Below are 22437 nucleotides of genomic sequence, written 5' to 3'. Positions count from 1 at the left end.
AGATCATGACCTGAGCTGAAGTCGGACACTTAATTGACTGAGCCACCCAGGTGCCCCTATATTCCATTATTTAAATAGATAATTTCTACTGTAATCATACCTACCAAGATGATTAATAATCTTATTTGTTCTTTAGCATAATTCTGATAAATTTGAAAAATTTAAAGTAAATGGAAAACATAATATATACATAAGATATGAAGATTATTATTTCTTAAAGCTTAGGAACCCATTTTAACTTGGAGAATGTCAAGTATTTCATATCCTCTTATGCTATTTTCCTGGCTATAGGGTAAAAATCAGACTTATTTTAGGAGTCACCAGTTTGGAGTGTTATTTTCAACCTTCTAAGTGTGAGTTTTTTGACAGTTTTTTGACAGGGGAGTAAGGGTCAGAAGAATGTAAGTTCTTCTCCGTTGGATTTCAGGATATACTCAAAAGGTGTCATCTCTTACTCAAGTTTTCAAACTAAACAGGTTGTGCTGGGAACCCATTCCAATTCCTTATCTCTGTATTTGGAGGCATTCATTTGCCCCTGTGTTTTTCTTACTGATATTTGTCTTTCTGTTTTTGCTGCTGTCTGAAGGTACAATCACTGGTTTGATGGGATGGCTTTGCTTCACCAGTTCAGGATGGAGAAGGGCACAGTGACATATAGAAGCAAGTTCCTACAGAGTGATACTTATAAGGCCAATAGTGTTCATGATCGAATTGTGATCTCAGAATTTGGCACGCTGGCTGTCCCTGACCCCTGCAAGAATGTTTTTGAACGTTTCTTATCAAAGTTTGAATTGCCTGGTAAGCAGCCTTTACTGTGCTCAGAATTTCTGGGTGATAGTGATGACTATTTAATTATGATGTATGTCAATCTATATAAATACATATCTTGAAGTAGAATTTTTTTCTTTTTTTTTGGTATAAGAGGATGTTTAAACTGTGTTCTTGCTCTGACTGTGCTACAGTAAGTTGTGGTGTTTAAGTAACTCTGGGATTTGGTTTCAGCAATAACTGACAACACCAATGTCAACTACGTGCAGTATAAGGGTGACTACTACCTTAGTACTGAGACCAACTTTATGAACAAAGTGGACATCAAAACTCTGGAAAAAACCGAAAAGGTAAAATATAGTTCAAGAAAATGAATAAGGACGCCTGGGTGGCTCAGTTGTTTAAGTGTTTGATTGGCTCAGGTCATGATCTCATGGTTTGTGGGTTCGAGCCCTGCCTCAGGCTCCCTGCTGTCAGCATGGAGCCTACTTCAGATCCTTTGTCTCCCTCTCTCTCTGCCCCTCCTCTGCGCTCTCTCTCTCAAAAATAAAAAATAACAAACATTTACAAAAATGAATAAAATAGACCCTAACATTTCATTCCTTTCCGAATACTTTTTAGAGTGGTTGTTATCTGAAGAAGAAATTGGAGCCTTTATGAAACAAAGAAAAAAAAGTTACCCACTGATTCAGGGTATTACTCTGCACCTTCTGTCCTCAGTAGATCTAGGCCTGTGAGGTTGGTTTTCCTTAAAGATAATTCTAGATGTCTTCCTTAGTCCTAATATCTGAAGGCTGTAGTAAAGGAAAAATACAATAGTACAGATTTAAGTTGGCCATTTCATGTTCTTCCTAGCTACAGATAGAACTGGATTAGAGACTGTCTAGGCCCCTCCTGCATTCACCTAACACATTAACAAAAATTAAATTAAATTTGGACCAGAACTTTAATTCTTATTTTTTGAACTTTCCTGCAATCTTGGTGGGGGATGGGGAATCCTTACTGGATAATCATTTTTGTCCATTTGATGGTGGTGGTGGTGGTGGTGGTGGTGGTGGTGGTGGTGGTGGTGGTGGAGTTTTTATTTATTATTTAGTGTCAATTTCTTTAGAAGGAAAAATAATTTTGATTTCTTAGAGGTGAGACATTAGGGCTTAGACTATAGTTGTCATATCTTATTTTTAAGATATCTGACACATTCCTACTGTTGATAAATGTAAGTAGAGATCTTCCCATTTTAACATTTAAAAGTCTCTGATGGTCTTAAATTTGCAGGTAGACTGGAGGAAATTCATTGCTGTGAATGGAGCAACTGCACATCCTCACTATGATGCTGATGGAACAGCTTACAACATGGGGAACTCCTATGGGTCACATGGTAAAGTTGGGAAGGAGGTCTTTTTAAAAATAATTAGGAGTTAACTATCTCCCCAGTGTTCCATTATAGTTAAGGTGTAGACATAGGGAACTTTGTTTAAAAGGGTCAGAAGGAAATCTCCAAAGTTGCATAACTGAGCTGAAGGTACCTAATTTACTGTGTTCTATGGTCCTTTTGCACATATGCTTAGCAACTGATTTGCTATTTGACCTTTTCAGCATGACTTACATTTTTTATGTTCTGTTATGCTTTTTGGCTTACAGGCATTACAGGGATTTTCAGTATGTATTTCTCAAACTTGAATTAAAAAAAAAATCACACTATAAGTACAAGAAATTTAGAATGGTACAGCAAACAGATGTGGGGAAAGTACGTTGTTCATTACATGGGAAAGGATTTATTTTTATTATGGGAAAAATACACTACAAGGTGAGTTAAGGTTATTGTGTGTTTGTATTTCCAGCCATTTACATCACATCTGTTTCCTGGTCATCCACAACTCCTTTTCCAACTGCCTACCAATCTGCTCCAGAAACTTCTAATAGCTAATAATGATAGCTAACATTTATTGAGTGCCTAGTATATCCTGGTGTTAAGCATTTTTCAATGTATTTTTTTAATTTAGTCCTTATAACGACTCTCTGAGAGAGGTACTATTACTGCCCCCCTTTTACAGACAAGGGCAGTGAATCTGGAGGCTGTGTAAGATACTTGGTTAGGCAAGTTTCTAGTGTGTAAGGCCAGTCTTGCCAGCAAGTCTGAATCACACCCAAAGTCACTCTGTTAGACTATCTTCATAATTATTTATTACTGAGTACAGAAGACTCTCAGAGCATGCAAATTCATGTTCCTGTAACCTGAGTGCACGTCTCTCTGAAGAGAAATGGGTAGGTGTTTGATATTTCTGACTATCTGTCTTAACCTGTCCATCAGTCTATCATGTATAACCTGTGAAACCTTTGTATGGTTTAGCTTTTGTGTAGGTTAATGTGTGCCTCTGGTGAGTAATTGGCTTTGCAGGGTGTTTGTGTCTACTTCTCCATATTGACATAGGTGACTGTGTATTAAAATGCATAGTGCAGGTTTGTTTTTTACTGGCTCAAGTAGAGCTAGGTATCCTAAAACCTCATCACCCAGCTCTCTCTCCATATATATATATTTTTTTTTAATGTTTATTTCTTTGGGAGACAGAGAGTGAGAGACAGAGTGTGAGCAGGAGAGGGGCAGAGAGAGAAGGAGACACAGACTCTGAAGGCTCCAGGCTCTTAGCTGTCAGCACAGAGCCTGACGTGGGGCTTGAACTCATGAACCACAAGATCATGACCTGAGCTGAAGTCAAGATGCTTAACTGACTGAGCCACCCAGGCGCTCCTCTATCCTCTTCTTTATTACCTGATCTTGAGTAGGAAATGTGTTCTTCAAGGCTGTTATAGGAAACAGCAAACATCCTTTTAGGTAAAATGTTTCAGGAAATGGGTAAACTAACTCTGCAGTTTTTTGTCCATCCATCTTTTTTGATCATTAAAAAAATTTCATTAAAAATGATATCTATTCTATATATTTCTCTGGTCTGTTTTTTATTCCCTTAACAATGTATTAAAGTATTATAATAATTATTTCTTATGTCAAGAAACATTTCCCAGAATCAGGCTGCATAGAATTCTCCTAAGTAGATGACCTATTTTAAAAACTATTTTCTTGTTAATTAAAATATGGTTGACAAAAAGTACATTTCCTAATAAATTAAGTCTATTAATCAAGTAGATAACTGGGTAACTAGTTCATAATATGATAGATACTGTTTAGCTTTTCTGAATTATATATTCTAAAATAAGTAGTCATTGGATCAGTGGTTCTTAGCCTTTAGTGTGCCTCAGAATGTTCTGGAATGCTTCCTAGCAATGTAGATTACTGGGCTTTATCTTCAGAGAGTTTGGTTCAGTAGACCTGAAAAAGGACCAAGAATCTGCATTTCAATCACCCCATTACCCCTTATCTTGGCACATTTTAACAAGGTCCCCACGTGATTTTGGTGCAAGTGACTCCTGGATCTTTGAGAAACCCTGCCACCAGTCATCAGGGGCTGTGGCTGTTCTTGGTACTTTGCCTCAGTCTATTATACAAAGTCCTGAAGAGTCTCTCAGAGTTAGATGCAGTGTTGGGCAGGTCATTCCTCTGGGCATTCCTTTGTTGGGTGTTTCCTGGGTATGCGTCTGTCTTGCTCATGGCTTCACAACTTGCAGTTAGAACAGTTCATTAATTAATACTGGTTAAATTTAGTGAGTTTTGTCACTTAATCTAACCACTGAGATGAGCAATTCTTTATCTTCTAATCTCAACTGAAACTGAATCTCCTCCCCCTCCCCCTCCCCCCTCTTTCCCCTCCCCTCCTCCTCCTCCCCTCCTCCCCTTCCTCCTCCCTGTCTTCTTCCCCCTCTCCCCCTCCTCCTCCCTCTCTTCCTCCTCCCCCGCCCCCTCTCCTCCTCCTCCTCCTCCTCCTTCTCCTCCTCCTCCTCCCCTTCCTTCTCCTCCTCCTCTTCGTCTTCCTCCTTCCTCGATTGTTCAGTTCAACCGGAGTTTTTGAACTGGAGCTCAAATGTACATGTAGCTGTAGAGAGGTTGTTTTTGGGAGAAATTTAGTGATTCTCATAATAAAGTGCTTGCTGGTAATTTCTGTCTTTAAGAAATAAAAAGCTTTTAACTGTTTAAGCATTTCCCTGCATTTTTAAAGTCTTTAAAAAATGAACAAAAGTCCTCTAAATAATCAATCCAAGTAGTTTTTAGTACTAATGAAATGTATGTAATCTGTTAGATAGTAATATGGTACTTTTGGAACTGTAGAACTGGTCTTTTACCGCTTTTATAACTCATCACTGTCTAAAGCATGATGTTTTATATATGATGGGTGCGCAGAACACATCTATATCCTAACTCAGACCCCTTCAGTATTTTATATCAATTGGATATAAAATTGATATAAAATACTCAGTGTTTTTACTAGGATGTCTAATAGGTGTTACAAAATTAACTTATTTAAAACCAGACTCCTGAACTTTTCCCCTAAATTTTCTCTGCGTAAAAGAGTCCCCATTTAAGCTGATGGTAACTTCATCCTTCCAGTTGCTCAGGATGATAATTTTGGAATCATCCTTCACATCTGTCTCTCACATCCATATCCAGTTGGTCAAAAAGCAATTGCAGCAGTGCCTTCAAAATAAATTTAAAAATCCAACCACCTCATATGACCTCCACTGCTGGCATTCTGGTTTGAGCCCACCATCCTCTCGCATGTGAATTGGTGTAATAGCTTCTTAACTGGTCTCTGGGCATCTACCCTTGCCCCATTTCAGTTTATTGTCAGCATATCAGCCAATTATCTTTTTAGCCCACCCACCTCATCTCAGACTTTTCTTGCTTACTCTGATAGGGCCTCACTGGCCTTCATGCTATTTGGACACTCCAGGCTTACTTTTGCCTGAGAATCTTTGCATTTATTCTTGTCTCTGCCTGGAATGTGTTTCTCCCAGATATCCTCAAGCCTCTCTTCCTCACCTCCTCTTGGTCTTTTCTCAAATGTCACTGTCTTAGTGAAGCCTTCTCAGATCACCCTATCAACAATTGCAAACAGTGGCCCCCATCCATATACACTTATTCTCAGTCCCTATAGGTCTTATCATCATCCGATGCTTTATACTTTTACTTATTGGATGCTTTATTAGAATCTGAGCATTGTAAAAGAAAAGGCTTGTGTACATTTGGACCCTGCTGTGTATAAGTGTCTGGAAGATAAACTTAGGACACTTAGAAGAGTGTTTGGAATATAGTTGACACTCAAGAAGTAATGGCTGAATAAATGAATAGAGAACGGAAGGGTTATCTTGTTCCAAAAGAAGCTGAGTGCTTGCAAAGTTATGTGTTACCCCAGTTTTTCAGGACCAGCATTGGCAATTCTAATACCAGAAATATAATTCAATATGACCTCAGTATTTGTTTATTCACTGAATGATTTAAAACAATTTTTTAATGTTTATCTATTTTTGAGAGGTGGAGGAGGGGCAGAGAGAGAGGGAGACACAGAATCTGAAGGAGGCTCCAGGCTCCAAGCTCCGAGCTGTCAGCACAGAGCCCAATGCAGTGCTCACACTCATGAACTGCGAGCTCATTACCTGAGCCAGAGTTGGATGCTTAACTGATAAGCCACCCTGGTGCCCCTATTCCCTGAATAATTTAACAAACATAAGTTGTTAAGTAATCCATCAATAGCTATTTTTACTGTGCCTACTGAATGCTAAGTTCTTGCTTGGTACTGAGGATACAAAGATGAATCAGACACAATTCCTGCCCTTGAAGAGCTCACCAGTCTATTGGGAAGCAGATAAACAAGCACGAAATTATAGTGCAATAAGATAAGTGTATGACTGTACAGGATATAATCAGGGCATTGAGGAGAGGCACCAAATACCTTTGGGGTGGGGAGGAATCAGGGAGGGCTACTTGAGGAGTGGTTACCTGAGCTGGTTCTTGCAGAAGTAGTAAGATGAATAATTACATGAATGAAGGCAATTGCATGAATGCATTAAGAAAGGATAAGATGGGACTTGGAGTGACCCCAGGGATCCAGAGGACTGGAGAGGAGTTGGGTGTGGGGGTAAATGGAGATTGTAATTGTAGGGATTGGGGAATGGCGAGAGGGACAAGTAGAATTAGAGGATATTCGGGGCGCCTGGGTGGCTCAGTCGGTTGAGTGTTCGACTTCAGCTCAGGTCACGATCTCACGATCTCGCGGTCCGTGAGTTCGAGCCCCGCGTCGGGCTCTGGGCTGATGGCTCAGAGCCTGGAGCCTGCTTCCGATTCTGTGTCTCCCTCTCTCTCTGCTCCTCCCTCGTTCATGCTCTGTCTCTCTCTCTATCTCAAAAATAAATAAACGTTAAAAAAAAAAAAAAAGAATTAGAGGATATTCTTGCCTGCTACCTGATCTTTTCCTATAAAGTAGAGAATGAGTTCATTTTTAGGGAGTGAGAGGGTAGTCTTTTGAGAGCATTAAAATGCAATAAACTTAGCTACTAATCATGAAAAAAAATGCAATAAACCGTTGGTTGATTACTTTGTGTGTATCATTTTAAAACCTTAGCTAATGACTTTCATAAAGTTAATATATATATTTTTTTATCCAAGTCTTTGTTTGAAATAGCCCTTTATGGGCATGCCTGGGTGGCTCAGTTGGTAAGCATCTGACTTCGGCTCAGGTCATGATCTCATGGTTCCTGAGTGAGTTCGAGCCCCACATTGGGATCTTTGCTGGCGGTGCAGAGCATGCTTCAGATCCTGTCTCCCTCTCTCTGCCCCTCCCCCAGTTGTGCCTCACGCTCTCTCTCAAAAATAAATAAACATTAAAAAAAGAAATAACCCTTTATGAAATATGGATGTCATGCATATATTGCATAAATCTCTAATCCATGAGTGCAAGGGTTGTATTTTATTTTAGAATGTGTATAAATAAGACAGGACTTTGTTTTCCAGGTTCTTGCTATAATGTTATTCGAGTTCCTCCAGAGAAGGTGGATCTTGGGGAGACAATCCATGGAGCCCAGGTGATATGTTCTATTGCCTCTGCAGAGGGGATGAGACCTTCTTACTATCATAGCTTTGGTAAGCCCAAAGATAACACACATTACTTTGGGATGTGCCTTAAACGTCGCTGTAGCAGACAAGCTAGTGTTCGCATATACTGTGTTGATACCGCTTATCAAAATATGCTGATGAGACCAAGGTTGCATTTTAATGCCACTTCAGTTTATTTTGTTTAGTGACATACTTTTTATCCTGGCAATTACTAAAAAATTGACAACATCAAAAGTGAACCAGAATGTAAATTATGGACTTTGGGTGCATTTGATGGGTTGTCAGTTTGTCAGCTGTTGCAAATGTACCAACCACTCTAGTGGGGGATGTTGATGATAGGGAGGCTGTGTGCGTGGGGGGACAGGGTATATGGTAAGTCTCTGTGCCTTCCCTTTAATTGTGTTACAAACCTGAAACTGCTCTACAAAAGTAAAGTCTTAATAGAAAAAAATTATTTGACCATAAAAAAAATGGACAGAATTCAAAATTTTAGGTAACTTTAAAGCCATAGGTAATTATTTTCATGAAAAGGTCTTGACTATGTTTTTGGGGGGGGGGGAATTCATATTCTGTTTGATAGCTTCAGCTTTTTCTCAGAATATTTATTTTCTGTATTCTAAACCTTTATAGCCAATCTGTTGCTGAATCTTAACCTTCAGGATAAATAGCAAAAGGATTACAGAAGAAACATCTTGATCACAAATGACACTTTAATATTATGCTTCTTCACTTGGTTCGTAAACTGACCAATTTAAAAAGAAAAATAAGGAAGATAAAAAGCAAGCTGTGAGCATTCAACCCAAGCTGTTCTGAGCAGTTCCCTTTTTTACGTAGGAACAAGAAATATGTAAGGCAAAGCTGGGAAGCAGTGGAGAATTATTTCTGCCTGGCTTTTGTTTAGGTTAGAAGTATTATGTCCTGGCATTCAGATAAATCCCCATAACCGTCACATTTCAGACAATTCTAATTTACTAAATCCCATTTTATTATTTGCTGGAACCTTTCAGGAATGACAAGGAAGTACATAATCTTCATTGAACAGCCTCTAAAGATGAATTTGTGGAAAGTTGTCACTTCTAAAATCCGGGGAAAGTCCTTTGCAGATGGAATAAGCTGGGAACCCCAGTATAATACACGGTTTCATGTGGTGGATAAGCACACTGGACAGGTGGAGTATCTTGACTATGTTTGTTTTGAAAATGGACAAATCTGTATATGGTTGATTTTTTTTCTGTCACTGGGTATTGCTGGTATAAGACATTCGTAATCAAGGATATTACCTTCTTCCGTAGGTGGGGCTAGCTACTTATTAATGAGTACAGTGGGTTTTGCATATTAGAAAATTGTAAGGAATGGTTTTACTTTTAATTGTCTGATTCAACTAAAATAGCATCTAAGAAACCTTAGCATATTAGCATGAATTTTTCCATGTCATAGTATTTGCTAAAGAGAATGTTGTTCACATAGAAGTCTTCTGTAACTTTTGCAATGATAATTTATTTGCTTGGTTCTATGACTTCTTGATATGTAAATATGATAATCCTACCAAAGTCCAAAGTGCGTTTGTTAAATATCTTTCTATACTCCTGTTTAGTAACACTATGGTATTTTGTCTTCTTTTTGCCTTTCTAAAGAGAGGACATCCTAAATTTACTGTACCGTAATTTCATTACAAAAAATCCTATTTTGATAATAAGTACATTTTTCAAATAATCACTTAACTCATCATAAGCTACTTAATGGCAGTATTTTCTCTTTTTTTTTAATAGTTTTTTTAAAGTTTATTTATTTACTTTGAGAGAGAGAGAGAGAGAGCGCACCAGCAAGGGAGGAGCAGAGAGAGAGGGAGCTAGAGAATCCAAAGCAGTCTCTGCACTGTCAGTGCAGAGCCCAAGGGGCTCCATCTCCCAAACCACGAGATCTGACATGAGCCAAAACCAAGAATTGGACGCTTAACTTACTGGGCCACCCAGGTGCCTCAAAAGCAGTATTTTCTATTCAATCATGTAAGATAAAGTCTAGGATTTATTTATACCTCAAAACATTGGGCCCTATTTCATAAGGACTTTTAAGTTAGTTGTGACAGTTGATTGGTTTATATCAAATAGCCCCAGTTCATTGATTAATATGAAATGTGATGACCTAAGCAAGCAATGCTTAAATCAAAGTGTTTGCTTCTATGTTCCACATTCTACCTTTTATACTTACTAGGCCTGTCACTTAAAGGGGAGGAGGGAATCTTTTTAATTTAAACTTTGTGGATCTGTTCCTTGAAGAAAAAAAGAAAATATCTCTTTTTCTTTGTATTTTCCCTGCAGCTTCTTCCAGGGATGTACTACAGTAAACCTTTTGTTACTTTTCATCAAATCAATGCCTTTGAGGACCAGGGCTGTGTTGTAATTGATTTGTGCTGTCAAGATGATGGAAGAAGCCTAGAAGTTTACCAACTACAGAATCTCAGGAAAGTTGGGGAAGGGCTTGATCAGGTAAACATCTCTGATTTGTCAGAAGTTGTCAACATAATTTTGAACTAGCCAGGTTCTGGCTGTTTCTCTTGCTTCTTTGGCAGATAAGGAGGTAGAATGATTTTAAAGCATTGAAGGCACAGCTTTGTCATTTACTTATTTAATACTTAAAAATAATTTGAGTTACTTACTTAATACCTGATAAATTAAAAGCATATTAAAGAAAACAAAGAGATGTGTTTTGGAGCACTGTGTGATTAGTTCCTTATTACACTTGAGAACTAAACATACTTCAGTTTCCTGGAAGGGATGGCAAAATGGACTATAATATCTTAATTCTCTGATAAAAGAAGCTGTTTTGGTTCTTCCAGCTGAGGGCATTCACTTTTTCCCGATACTGAATCCAAGGTAAAAATTTCCTGGATTATGTAATGCAAATTGTTTCAGGCTGTAACTTTACTTAAAAATTTTTTTAAAACATTGATTTAATTTATTTTATCTTTTAAGTTTACTTATTTATTTTGAGAGAGAGAGAGAGAGAGAGAGAGAGAATACATTCAGTCATGAGTTGGGGTGGAGCAGAGAGAATACTGAGCAGGCTCTGTGCTGTCAGCTTGGAGCCTGATGCAGGGCTCGAACTCATAAAGTGTGAGATCATGTCTTGAGCTGAGATCAAGAGTCCGATACTTAACTAGACTGAGCCACCCAGGCACCCCTAAAGTTAACTTTTCTTACAAAGCTTACTTATTATGTCTGATAGGTCTTGATATCTGCAGTATAAGTCCTAGCTCTTTTCTTTAATTTAAAGATTGCCTGGGTTTTTCTTGGCCTTTTTGCATTTCCATAAGTTTAGAGTCAACATGTCAGTTTTTGCAAATTAAGAAAAAACCAAAATCTGATTGGAATCATGTTGCAACTACAGATCAATTTGAGGATAATTGATGTCTCTACAACAGTAAGAAATGTTGAGTCTTCCAATCCATGAACATGGCATATCTTTCCATTTATTTGAGTCTTTTAAAATTTTCTCTCAGTAATGTTTATAAAGTTTTTGGTCAGGATATTGCATATCTTTTGTTAAATTTATCTGTAAGCATTCAGGTTTAGTTTTGAAACTATTATAAATGGTATATTTGATTAATTATTATTATTATTTTTAAAATATTTTATTTTTAAGTAATCTCTACACTCAATATGGGGTGTGAACCTACAATTCCAATATCAAGTGTTGCACACTCCAGTGACTGAGCCAGCAAGGCGTCCCAGTCTTTTCTTTTAATTGTAAGTTTTTTTATTCAAGTGTAGTTGACATACAATATTATATTAGGCACACAACATAGTGATTTAACATTTATATACATTATGAGTTGATCGTCACAATAAATCTAGTATCTTCTGTCACCATAGAAAGTTGTTACATATTATTAACTATACTCTCTATGCTGTACATTGTATCCTCACATCCTATTTATTTTATAACTGGGCTTTTATACTTTTTAATCCCTTCCCCTGTTTTGCCCATCCCTATACTCTCCCCTCTGGCAGACACCAGATTGTTCTCTGTTACCATTTTTAGCATCATGTTTGCTTTAGATTTCCCCTCCTCCTCCCCCTCTTCCTCCTCCTCCTCCCCCTCCTCCTCCTCCTCCTCCCCCTCCTCCTCCTCCTCCTCCTTCTCTCCCCCTCTCCCTCCTCATCCTCGTCCTCGTCCTCGTTCTTCTCCTCCTCCTCCTTCTTTTTCTTTAATTTAAATTCAAGTTAGTTGGGGCGCCTGGGTGGCTCAGTCGGTTCAGCCTCCGACTTCAGCTCAGGTCACGATCTCGCGGTCCGCGGGTTCGAGCCACTCGTCGGGCTCTGGGCTGACGGCTCAGAGCCTGGAGCCTGCTTCCGATTCTGTGTCTCCCTCTCTCTCTGCCCCTCCCCCGTTCGTGCTCTGTCTCTCTCTGTCTCAAAAATAAATAAACGTTAAAAAAAAAATTTTTTTTTAAATAAATAAATAAATAAATAAATTCAAGTTAGTTAACATACAGTGTAGTCTTGGTTTCTGGATTAGAACCCAGGGATTCATCTCTTACCTATGACACCCAGTGGTCATCCCAACAGGTACCCTACTTAATGCCCATCACCCATTTAACCCATCCTCCCACCCACCGCCCCTCCAGCAACGCTCAGCTTTTCTCTGTATTTAAGAATCTCTTATGGTTTGCCTCCCTCTCTGTTTTTATCTTATTTTTACTTCCCTTCCCCTATGTTCATCTGTTGTGTTTCTCAAATCACACATACAAGTATATGAGTGAAATCATATGATGTCTGTTTTTTCTCTGACTTATTTTGCTTAGTTTTTAAGCTTTCATTTTCTGCTTTTGCTGGTATATAGAAATGCAGTTGATTTTGTATATTGATTTCTTATTTAAATATCTTGCTAAATTCACTTATTAGGGTTTGAATAGTTGACTCTAGATTATTTTTGATATTCTATGTATATAATCATGTTATCTGAAAATAATGACAGTTTCATTTCTTTGTTTCCAGTCCTTATATGCCTTTTATTTCTTTTTCATGCCTTATTATATTGGCTAGGACCTCAAATTGAAAAGAAGTAGTTATAGCAGTAATCATTTTCCCCTTTTCATCTGGAAAATGTTTAGTAATTCACCATTAAGTATGAAATTCCTACAGGTATTTTTGCAGATACCTCTATCAGGTTATCTTAATGGTGCTTTTGATGAATAAGCATGTTCCAATCTATCAGTTTTTTTCTTTATGAGTAATACATTGTACATCCTATTTCAGACATCTTCCCATGATAAGGTCATAACAATATTTTCCCATATTACCTCTACAACAGTTTTTAATTCTAAAAATTAAGTACTCATATATGTGTTACTCTGTTTTAGATTTATATTCTGTTCCATTGGTCTACTTAGGTATTCCTGTGCCAATATCTCACTGTGCTGATTAATATCACTGTATGAAAAATCTTGATGTTTAGTAGATAAGGTCCTCCTAATATTTCCTTCTATAATGAGTGTCATGGCCATTCCTGGCCCTCTATAACTTTTTAAATTAAAAAAAATTTTTTTTTTATTTTAGAGAGAGAGAGCAAGCAGGGGAGAGGGGTAGAGGGAGAGAGAGAGAGAATATCCCAAGCAGGCCCCATGCTCAATAAGGAGCCCAACGCAGGGCTTGATCCCATGATCCTGGGATCATGACCTGCCCCGAAATCAAGAGTTGGGTGCTCAACCAACTGAGCAACCCAGGTGTCCCTACATTAAAAAAAAATTTTTTTAATGTTTATTTATTTTTAAGAGAGAGAGAGAGAGACAGAGTATGAGTGGGGGAGGAGCAGAGAGAGAGGGAGGCACAGAATCTGAAATAGGCTCCAGGCTCTGAGCTGTCAGCACAGAGCCTGATGTGGGTCTCAAACCCATGAACTCTGAAACCATGACCTGAGCCGAAGTCAGACACTGAACTGACTGAACCATGTAGGCACCCCCCCCTACGTTTTTATATACATTTTAGAATCAGCTTGTCAGTTTCTACACACACACACACACACACACACACACACACACACAGAACAACAAAAAAACCTGTCAGATTTTAATTGCATTTGCACTGAATCTGCGTATTAATTTGAGAGAAGGTTAATATGTTTACACAATGTTGATTCTTCTAGTACATGAACACAATTTATCTTTCCATTTTATCACTTCTTTAAAGTGTTTTATAGCTATCTGGGTACACATTTTATATGTCTTTTTTATTATAAAGAACATTATTAAATTATTAGATTTACTCCTAGGTATTTACTTTTGCTTTCATTTATGTTAATACTGCTGTATAGCAATATGTTTGGTTTTAGTTTCTTGATCTTGTGCTCAGTTAATGAATACAGTAATTCAGTAATTCTAATAATTTATAGATTCTTTTAGATTTTCTACATCTACAATCATATCTTATACAAGTAATGACAGTTTCCTTTCCAAACTAGTTATTGATTTTCATTTTCTTGCCTTTCTTCATTGGACCTCCAGTACAGTGTTGAATACAAGTGGAGATGGTTGGCATCCTTATCTGGTGCCCAATATGAGAGGAAAAGTCTTCAACATTTTACTGTTAGGTATGCTGTTTGCTATAGATTTAAACAAGCAAACAAACTAATAGACTTTGTTTTTTAGAGAAGAGAAGTTTTAGGTTTAAAGAAAAATCAAGCAGAACCTGGAAAGCACTCCCATGTATATTCCCTTCCCCTAATATCCCCAGATTCCCCTATTGTTGACATCTTGCCTTGGTGTGGTATATTTGTTACCAATGATGAACCAATATTTATATATTATTACTACCTAAAGTCCATAATTTACACTAGGATTCACTCTGTGTTGTACAATTCTATGGGTTTTGACAAATGCATAAAGTCGTGTATCTACCATTATAGTACCATACAGACTAGTTTCCCTACCCTTAAAATACCACATTCCATCTTCTTCCCTCCCCACTTCTCTCAACACCTAGCAACTAGTAATCTTTTTACTGTCCCTATACTTTCTCCTTTTTCAAGATGTCATGTAATTGGAATCCTAGAGTATGTAGCCTTTTCAGACTTGCTTTTTCCTCATAGTAATGTATATTTAAAGTTTCTTCAGGTCTTTTGGTGGCTTGATAGCTCATTTTTTTCATCACTGAATAATATGCTGTTGGATGTATGTACTACGGTTTGTTTATCCATTCATTTATTGGAGGATACCTTGGTTACTTTCAGTTTTTGGCAAATATAAATAAAACTGCTGTTAACATTTGTGGGCAGATTTCGTGTGGACATAAGTTATTGATAGATTTTTTAAAAAATGTTTATTTTTTGAGAGACAGACAGAGCACGAACAGGGGAGGAGCAGACAGAGAGGGAGAAACAGAATCTGAAGCAGGCTCCAGGTTCTGAGCTGTCAATACATAGCCCGACGCTGGGCTCGAACTCAAAAATCATGACTGGAGCTGAAGTTGGATGCTTAACTGACTGAGCCACCCAGGTGCTCCAATAGATTCTTTTTTAAAGATAATTTTTCTCACTTAGGAAAGTTCCCTTTTACTTCTAGTTTACTAAGAACTTTTATTATGGATGGATGTTGGATTTTATCAAGTGTTTTTTCAATAGTTTTGAGATAATCATCTGACTTATCCTTTATGTCATCAATGTGGTAAAGTACATTGATTGATTGAAGAAATCTTTGTAATAACAGCTATTTATTGATTTTTGAATGTGAAGCTTTCCCTTCTATTCCTGAATCAAATCCCAATTGGTTGCTGTGTATTTTTCTTTAAATATTGTTGGACTTACTTTGCTAATACTTTGTTTAGGATTTTGTTGCATGTATTTTATGAATAAAATTGGCCTATAATTTTTCTTTCTTATAATATCTTTGTTAAGTTTTGGTATTAAGGTTTTGCTGATCTCATACAGTGAGTTGGAAATTGTTCTCTTTTCTCTACATGAGAATGTATAAGATTGGCATTATTTCTTAAACGTTTGGAATAATTCAAGAAGTAAGCCATCTGGGCCTGTATATTTCCTTATAGTTAGATCTTAAATTATGAATTGTATTTTAATAATACAATATTATTCTGATTTTCTATTTTTTATTGTGTCAGATTTGGTAAATTGATTTTTTTTAGAAATTTATGTCATCTAAAATTTCAAATTTATTTATCTGATGTCATTTGTGATATCATTCTATGATTTAAAAAAATGTACCTATGGTTAATTGATGCCACCTGGTTTTATCCCTATATGGTAATTTTTCCTTTCTTTTTGTGCATTTGCTTAGGCTTGCCAGGGTCTTATCGATTTAATGAAGCTTTTCAAAAACAACTATCTTTCTGGCTTGGTTGATCCTCTTTAATGTGTGTGTATTTTCCATTTCATCAGTTTCTGTTCTTATTTTTATTATTTCCTTTCCTTCTTTCTTCATACAACACCCAGGGCTCGTCACAAGTGCCCTACTTAATCTCCACCACCCATTTAGCCCATCCCCTGCCCACTTCCCCTCCGGCAACATCTCACTTTGTTCTCTATAGTTAAGAGTCTGTTTTATGGCTTGCCTCTCTCTTTGTTTCTTTCCCCCCATGTTCATTTGTTTTGTTTCTTAAATTCCACATGTGAGTGAAATCATACAGTCTTTCTCTGGCCCTTTCTTTTTCCTTTGTGCCTAATATGACCTCTTTGTAACTAAGGATGTGGTTAGTTTGTTATTTTTCATCCTTTTGCCCACAACATATATCTTTGTGATGATAAATGTCACTCTAGCAGAGTTTTAGCTGCATCCCACAAATTTTTATATGTTTTATTATTACTTCTCAGTTAACGAATTTTCTCTCATTGAGATTTGTTTTTGAAATGTGTTTTTTTTTTTTTTAAATTTTTTTTCAACGTTTTTTATTTATTTTTGGGACAGAGAGAGACAGAGCATGAACGGGGGAGGGGCAGAGAGAGAGGGAGACACAGAATCTGAAACAGGCTCCAGGCTCCGAGCCATCAGCCCAGAGCCTGACGCGGGGCTTGAACTCACAGACCGCGAGATCGTGACCTGGCTGAAGTCGGACGCCTAACCGACTGCGCCACCCAGGCGCCCCTTGAAATGTGTTTTTAAAATTTCAAATATATAGAGATTTTTCTACCATTGATTTCCAGCTTAATTTTACTGTATGATATTGAGATTTGCTTTATGGTCCAGTGTTAGATCATTTTTTAAGTGCTTCATATGTATTTAAAATAATGTATATTCTGAATTTTGAATGTAGTGTTTTACGTATGTCAATTAGGTCATATTTGTTTATACTATCCAAATCGTATCTGTTTTTATTGATCTCTATTACATGACATTATGATATTGCATGAGAGGCATATTAAAATCTCTTACTTGGAATACAGATTTTTCTGTTTCTTTTTATAGTTATGTTAATTTTATTTTATTTTTTATTTTTTTAAAGAAAACTCTGCCCTCAACGTGGGGCTCAAACTCATGACCGCAAGATCAAGAGTCACATGCTCTTATCAACTAAGCCAGACTGGTGCTCCTATAGTTATGTTAATTTTTAGTTTATATATTTTGGTGCTCTGTTATTATGTACATACAAATTTAGAATTGTTTTACCTTGATGATTTTATTGAACATTTATTTCTGAGTAATGTTTTGTTTTGTTTTGTTTTGTTTTTTTTAATATATGAAATTTATTGTCAAATTGGTTTCCATACAACACCCAGTGCTCATCCCAAAAGGTGCCCTCCTCAATACCCATCACCCACCCTCCCCTCCCTCCCACCCCCCATCAACCCTCAGTTTGTTCTCAGTTTTTAACAGTCTCTTATGCTTTGGCTCTCTCCCACTCTAACCTCTTTTTTTTTTTTTTTTTTTTCCCTTCCCCTCCCCCATGGGCTTCTGTTACGTTTCTCAGGATCCACATAAGAGTGAAACCATATGGTATCTGTCTTTCTCTGTATGGCTTATTTCACTTAGCATCACACTCTCCAGTTACATCCACGTTGCTACAAAAGGCCATATTTCATTTTTTCTCATTGCCACGTAGTATTCCATTGTGTATATAAACCACAATTTCTTTATCCATTCATCAGTTGATGGACATTTAGGCTCTTTCCATAATTTGGCTATTGTTGAGAGTGCTGCTATAAACATTGGGGTACAAGTGCCCCTATGCATTAGTACTCCTGTATCCCTTGGATAAATTCCTAGCAGTGCTATTGCTGGGTCATAGGGTAGGTCTATTTTTAATCTTCTGAGGAACCTCCACACTGCTTTCCAGAGCGGCTGCACCAATTTGCATTCCCACCAACAGTGCAAGAGGGTTCCCGTTTCTCCACATCCTCTCCAGCATCTGTAGTCTCCTGATTTCTTCATTTTGGCCACTCTGACTGGCGTGAGGTGATATCTGAGTGTGGTTTTGATTTGTATTTCCCTGATAAGGAGCGACGTTGAACATCTTTTCATGTGCCTGTTGGCCATCCGGATGTCTTCTTTAGAGAAGTGTCTATTCATGTTTTCTGCCCATTTCTTCACTGGGTTATTTGTTTTTCAGGTGTGGAGTTTGGTGAGCTCTTTATAGATTTTGGATACTAGCCCTTTGTCCAATATGTCATTTGCAAATATCTTTTCCCATTCCGTTGGTTGCCTTTTAGTTTTGTTGGTTGTTTCCTTTGCTGTGCAGAAGCTTTTTATCTTCATAAGGTCCCAGTAATTCACTTTTGCTTTTAATTCCCTTGCCTTTGGGGATGTGCCGAGTAAGAGATTGCTACGGCTGAGGTCAGAGAGGTCTTTTCCTGCTTTCTCCTCTAGGGTTTTGATGGTTTCCTGTCTCACATTCAGGTCCTTTATCCATTTTGAGTTTATTTTTGTGAATGGTGTGAGAAAGTGGTCTAGTTTCAACCTTCTGCATGTTGCCGTCCAGTTCTCCCAGCACCATTTGTTAAAGAGACTGTCTTTTTTCCACTGGATGTTCTTTCCTGCTTTGTCAAAGATGAGTTGGCCATACGTTTGTGGGTCTAGTTCTGGGGTTTCTATTCTATTCCATTGGTCTATGTGTCTGTTTTTGTGCCATCTGAGTAATGTTTTTTGCCTTAAAGTCTACTTTTTTGTTTAATGTTTGCATGCTGTAATTTTTCCATTCTTACACTTTTAATCTTTATGAATGTGTATCTTGTAAGCAGCATATATTTTAAAAATCCGTTATGCTAATTCTTGACTTTTAATTGAGCATTTAGTTGGAACAGTCACCAATATATTGAAGTTTAAAAATCCCATCTTGGGGCGCCAGGGTGGCTCAGTTGGTTGTGTCCGACTTTGGCTCAGGTTGTGATCTCGTGATATGTGGGTTTGAGCCCTTCATCAGGCTCTGTGCTGACAGCATGGAGCCTGGAGCCTGCTTGGGATTCTGTGTCTCCCTCTCTCTGACTCTCCTCCACTCATGCTCTGTTTCTATCTCTCAAAAATGAATAAATGTTAAAAAAAAATTTTTTAATAAAAAAAATCCCATCTTACTGTTCACTTCCTATTTGTGTCATTGTTTCTTTCTCTCTCTCCTTTCTTGCCTTCCCTGGATTGGTTAAGTGTATTTTATTATTTGATTTCCATCTCCCCTCCCCAAACCTCATTCCACCTCCTGCCCATTAGCTTGGTAATTAAATATTTTTTTAGTGGTTATTTATTTTACTTCTTTTTTCTTTTTAAAAAAATTTTTTTAATGTTCATTTATTTTTGAGAGAGAAAGAGAGAGAGAGACAGAGCATGAGCAGGGGAGGAGCAGAGAGAGAGGGAGACACAGAATCCGAAACAGGCTCCAGGCTCTAAGCTGTCAGCACAGAGCCAGACGCGGGGCTCAAACTCACAAACCGTGAGATCATGACCTGAGCTGAAGCTGGATGCTCAATTGACTGAGCCATCCAGGCGCCCCAACTTATTTTTTTTTAAGTTTATTTATTTTTCACAGAGAGAGAGAGAGAGAGAGCGAGCACGAACGGGGGAGGGTCAGAGAGAGGGAGACACAGAATCTGAAGCAGGCTCCAGGCTCTGAGCTGTCAGCACAGAGCCTGACATGGGACTTGAACTCACAGACTGCGAGATCATGACCTGAGCCGAAGTCGGACGCTCAACCAACTGAGCCACCCAGGTGCCCCTATTTTTTACTTTTTAATGTTTATTTATTTTTGAGAGAGAGAGAGAGGGAGAGGGAGAGGGAAAGACAGAGCATGAGTGGGGGAGGGGCAGAGTGAGGGAGACACAGAATCTGAAGCAGGCTCCAGGCTCTGAGCTGTCAGCACAGAACCTGACACAGGCCTCGAACCCACGAACCGTGAGGTCATGACTTTAGCTGAAGTCAGAAGCTTAACCAACTGAGCCCCCCATGCGTCCCTGGTGATTATTTTAGAGATTATAATATGCAGCCTTGATTTAACACAATATATTATAAATTGGTTCTTTAATTCCTTGCAGACAGTGCAAGAACTCTGGAACACATTAACTCTACTTACTCTTCTCCTGATTTATACACTACTGTTGTTGTATATTTTAATTTTCTTTCTATATTAAACCCTATAAGACATTATTATTATTGCTTTATGTAACCATAGTTCTCCATACCACCCATGTACCCACATCTGTACCTTTCAATTGCTTTTAATTCCTCCCAGTCTGAGGCTTCCCTGTGGAATCATTTTCTTTCTAACAGAAGAGTATCTTTTGGTATTTCCTTTAGTTCAGATATGCTGGTGATGAAATCTGTTTTTGCTTTTCAGAAAAATGTCTTTATTTTACCTTCTTTCTTGAAGAATGTTTTCATTAGATAAAGAGTTCTAGGTTGTTATTTTTTTTAATACTTTAAAGATGTTTGGTTGTATTCTGATTTCTGTTGAGAAATCAGTAGTCAATCTAAGCCTTGCTCCTTTGAAGTTGCTATTTTTTCCTTCTCTGATTTAAAAGAAAACTTTTTTTAATGCTTTTATTTTAGAGAGATTGAGAGAGAGAGAGAGAGAGAGAGAGAGCAAGGAAGGGGCAGAGAGAGAGGGAGGCAGAGGACCTGAAGGGAAGCTGTGACAGCAGAGAGCCAGTGTGGGGCTCAAACTCATGAACTGTGAGATCATGACCTGAGCTGAAGTTGGATGCTTAACCGACTGAGCCACCCAGGCACCCCATCTCTGATTTTAAAATCTTCTCTTTGATTTTCTGTAGTTAGTCCTAGGATAGCTCTCAGTATGGTTTTCTTTTTATTTATTTTACTTTGGTGTTTTTTAGGGATAACTGAATCTATGGTTTGATGTCTTTCATTAGTTTTGAAAAATGTCACCTATTTCTTCAAATATTGCATCTGGTAAATCCTTTCTCTCCCTTCTCTCTGGGATTGAAGTACATGTGTGTTACTCCTTTTCACTTTATGTTTTTTTCACTTTATGTTTCCTTTTCACTTTTTACTTATGTTCTATTTGGTATTTACCATTCTTGTTTCTCTCTAATAAGCATCTTGTTTTGGATATTTTCTTCTTACCTGTCTTACAGTTAATTTTTTCTTCAACAGTGTCTATTCTGCTGTTAAACCTTGCCACTAAGTTCTTAAACTCATTGCATTTTTCAGTACTTGAATTTTAATTTGGTTCTCTTTTATAATTTCTAGTTCTCTGCTACAATTCTCAGTTTAAAAGAATTTCCTCAACCATATTCAGAAACTTAGAGTCTGGTAGCTTCTATTATCTGGATCCCTTGTGGCTCTGGTTCTGTTGTTATCTTGTTTTGTTTTGTTTTTTTAAACATGCTCTTGTCTTCTCATGTACTGGCTAATTTTTATTGTATACAGAATATTGTGTTTGAAAAATTGTAGAGATATTTTGAGACCCAGGCTGATACTACGTTCCTCCAGAGAAAATTTTATTTACTTTTGGCTGATTGCTTGGGTACATGATCAATTCCAGATATTCTTTTTTTTTTTTTTTACATTGATTTATTTTTGAGAAACAGTGAGACAAAGCGTGAGCGGGGGAGGGGCAGAGAGAGAAGGAGACACAGAATCTGAAGCAGGCTCCAGGCTCTGAGCAAGCAAGCGGTCAGCACAGAGCCTGATGCGGGGCTCGAACTCACAAACTGTGAGATCATGACCTGAGCTGAAGTCGGACGCTCAACTCACTGAGCCACCCAGGCGCCCCAATTCCAGATATTCTTAATCTAGTTCTAGGGCTTGGGATATTTTGAAGCAGCGTACAGTTCCTGAAAGAGCTGGACTACTTCTTGTTCATTCTTACTCCTAGGTGCTGAACGAAGGGGTTTTGATCCAAAGAGCTGGGGGTCTATCAGGGCTTCTCCTTTTTGGCAGTCTTTGAACTCCAGCTTTTATCCCTTTAATTCCTTGAAAATCTCAAAGTCTGTTCACTGGGGTCAAGTGTTAGGGGAGTTGGTGTAGCCATATATTTATAAAAAGGTAGCATGAAGGATCCTTGTGGTGATTTTATATCTTGAGTATGGTGGTGATCACAGGAATTTACACATGAGAAAACTGCATGGAACTAAATACACAGACACACACACACACACACACACACACACACACGTGCATGTTAGCTGGTGAAATCTGAAAAAAGTTGGTGGATTATATCAGTGTAAATTTTCCAGTTGTGATATTGTACTGCAGTTATGCAAGACGCTGTCATTGGTG

The 22437-nt window shown here is 37.8% G+C and overlaps 1 protein-coding gene across 3 annotated transcripts in view; it reads left to right on the top strand.

The window, feature by feature from the left end:
• Positions 1 to 22437, top strand: part of LOC109278650 (carotenoid-cleaving dioxygenase, mitochondrial) — a 107820-nt gene that overhangs the window by 78291 nt on the left and 7092 nt on the right. For all 3 annotated transcript variants that reach the window (XM_019469166.2, XM_019469165.2, XM_019469167.2), the window contains 6 exons: positions 587 to 798; positions 1003 to 1118; positions 2044 to 2146; positions 7667 to 7795; positions 8776 to 8936; positions 10087 to 10254. In XM_019469166.2, coding sequence (XP_019324711.2) covers positions 587 to 798; positions 1003 to 1118; positions 2044 to 2146; positions 7667 to 7795; positions 8776 to 8936; positions 10087 to 10254 — 889 coding nt within the window. The remainder of the gene's footprint in view (positions 1 to 586; positions 799 to 1002; positions 1119 to 2043; positions 2147 to 7666; positions 7796 to 8775; positions 8937 to 10086; positions 10255 to 22437) is intronic.

Source organism: Panthera pardus, unplaced genomic scaffold (assembly GCF_024362965.1).
Source record: "Panthera pardus isolate Hobbes unplaced genomic scaffold, ASM2436296v1 HiC_scaffold_12, whole genome shotgun sequence".
In the NCBI taxonomy this organism is placed as follows: domain Eukaryota; kingdom Metazoa; phylum Chordata; class Mammalia; order Carnivora; family Felidae; genus Panthera; species Panthera pardus.
Note: the sequence above shows the minus strand (reverse complement) of the source record. Positions and strands in the feature narration are given on the sequence as shown.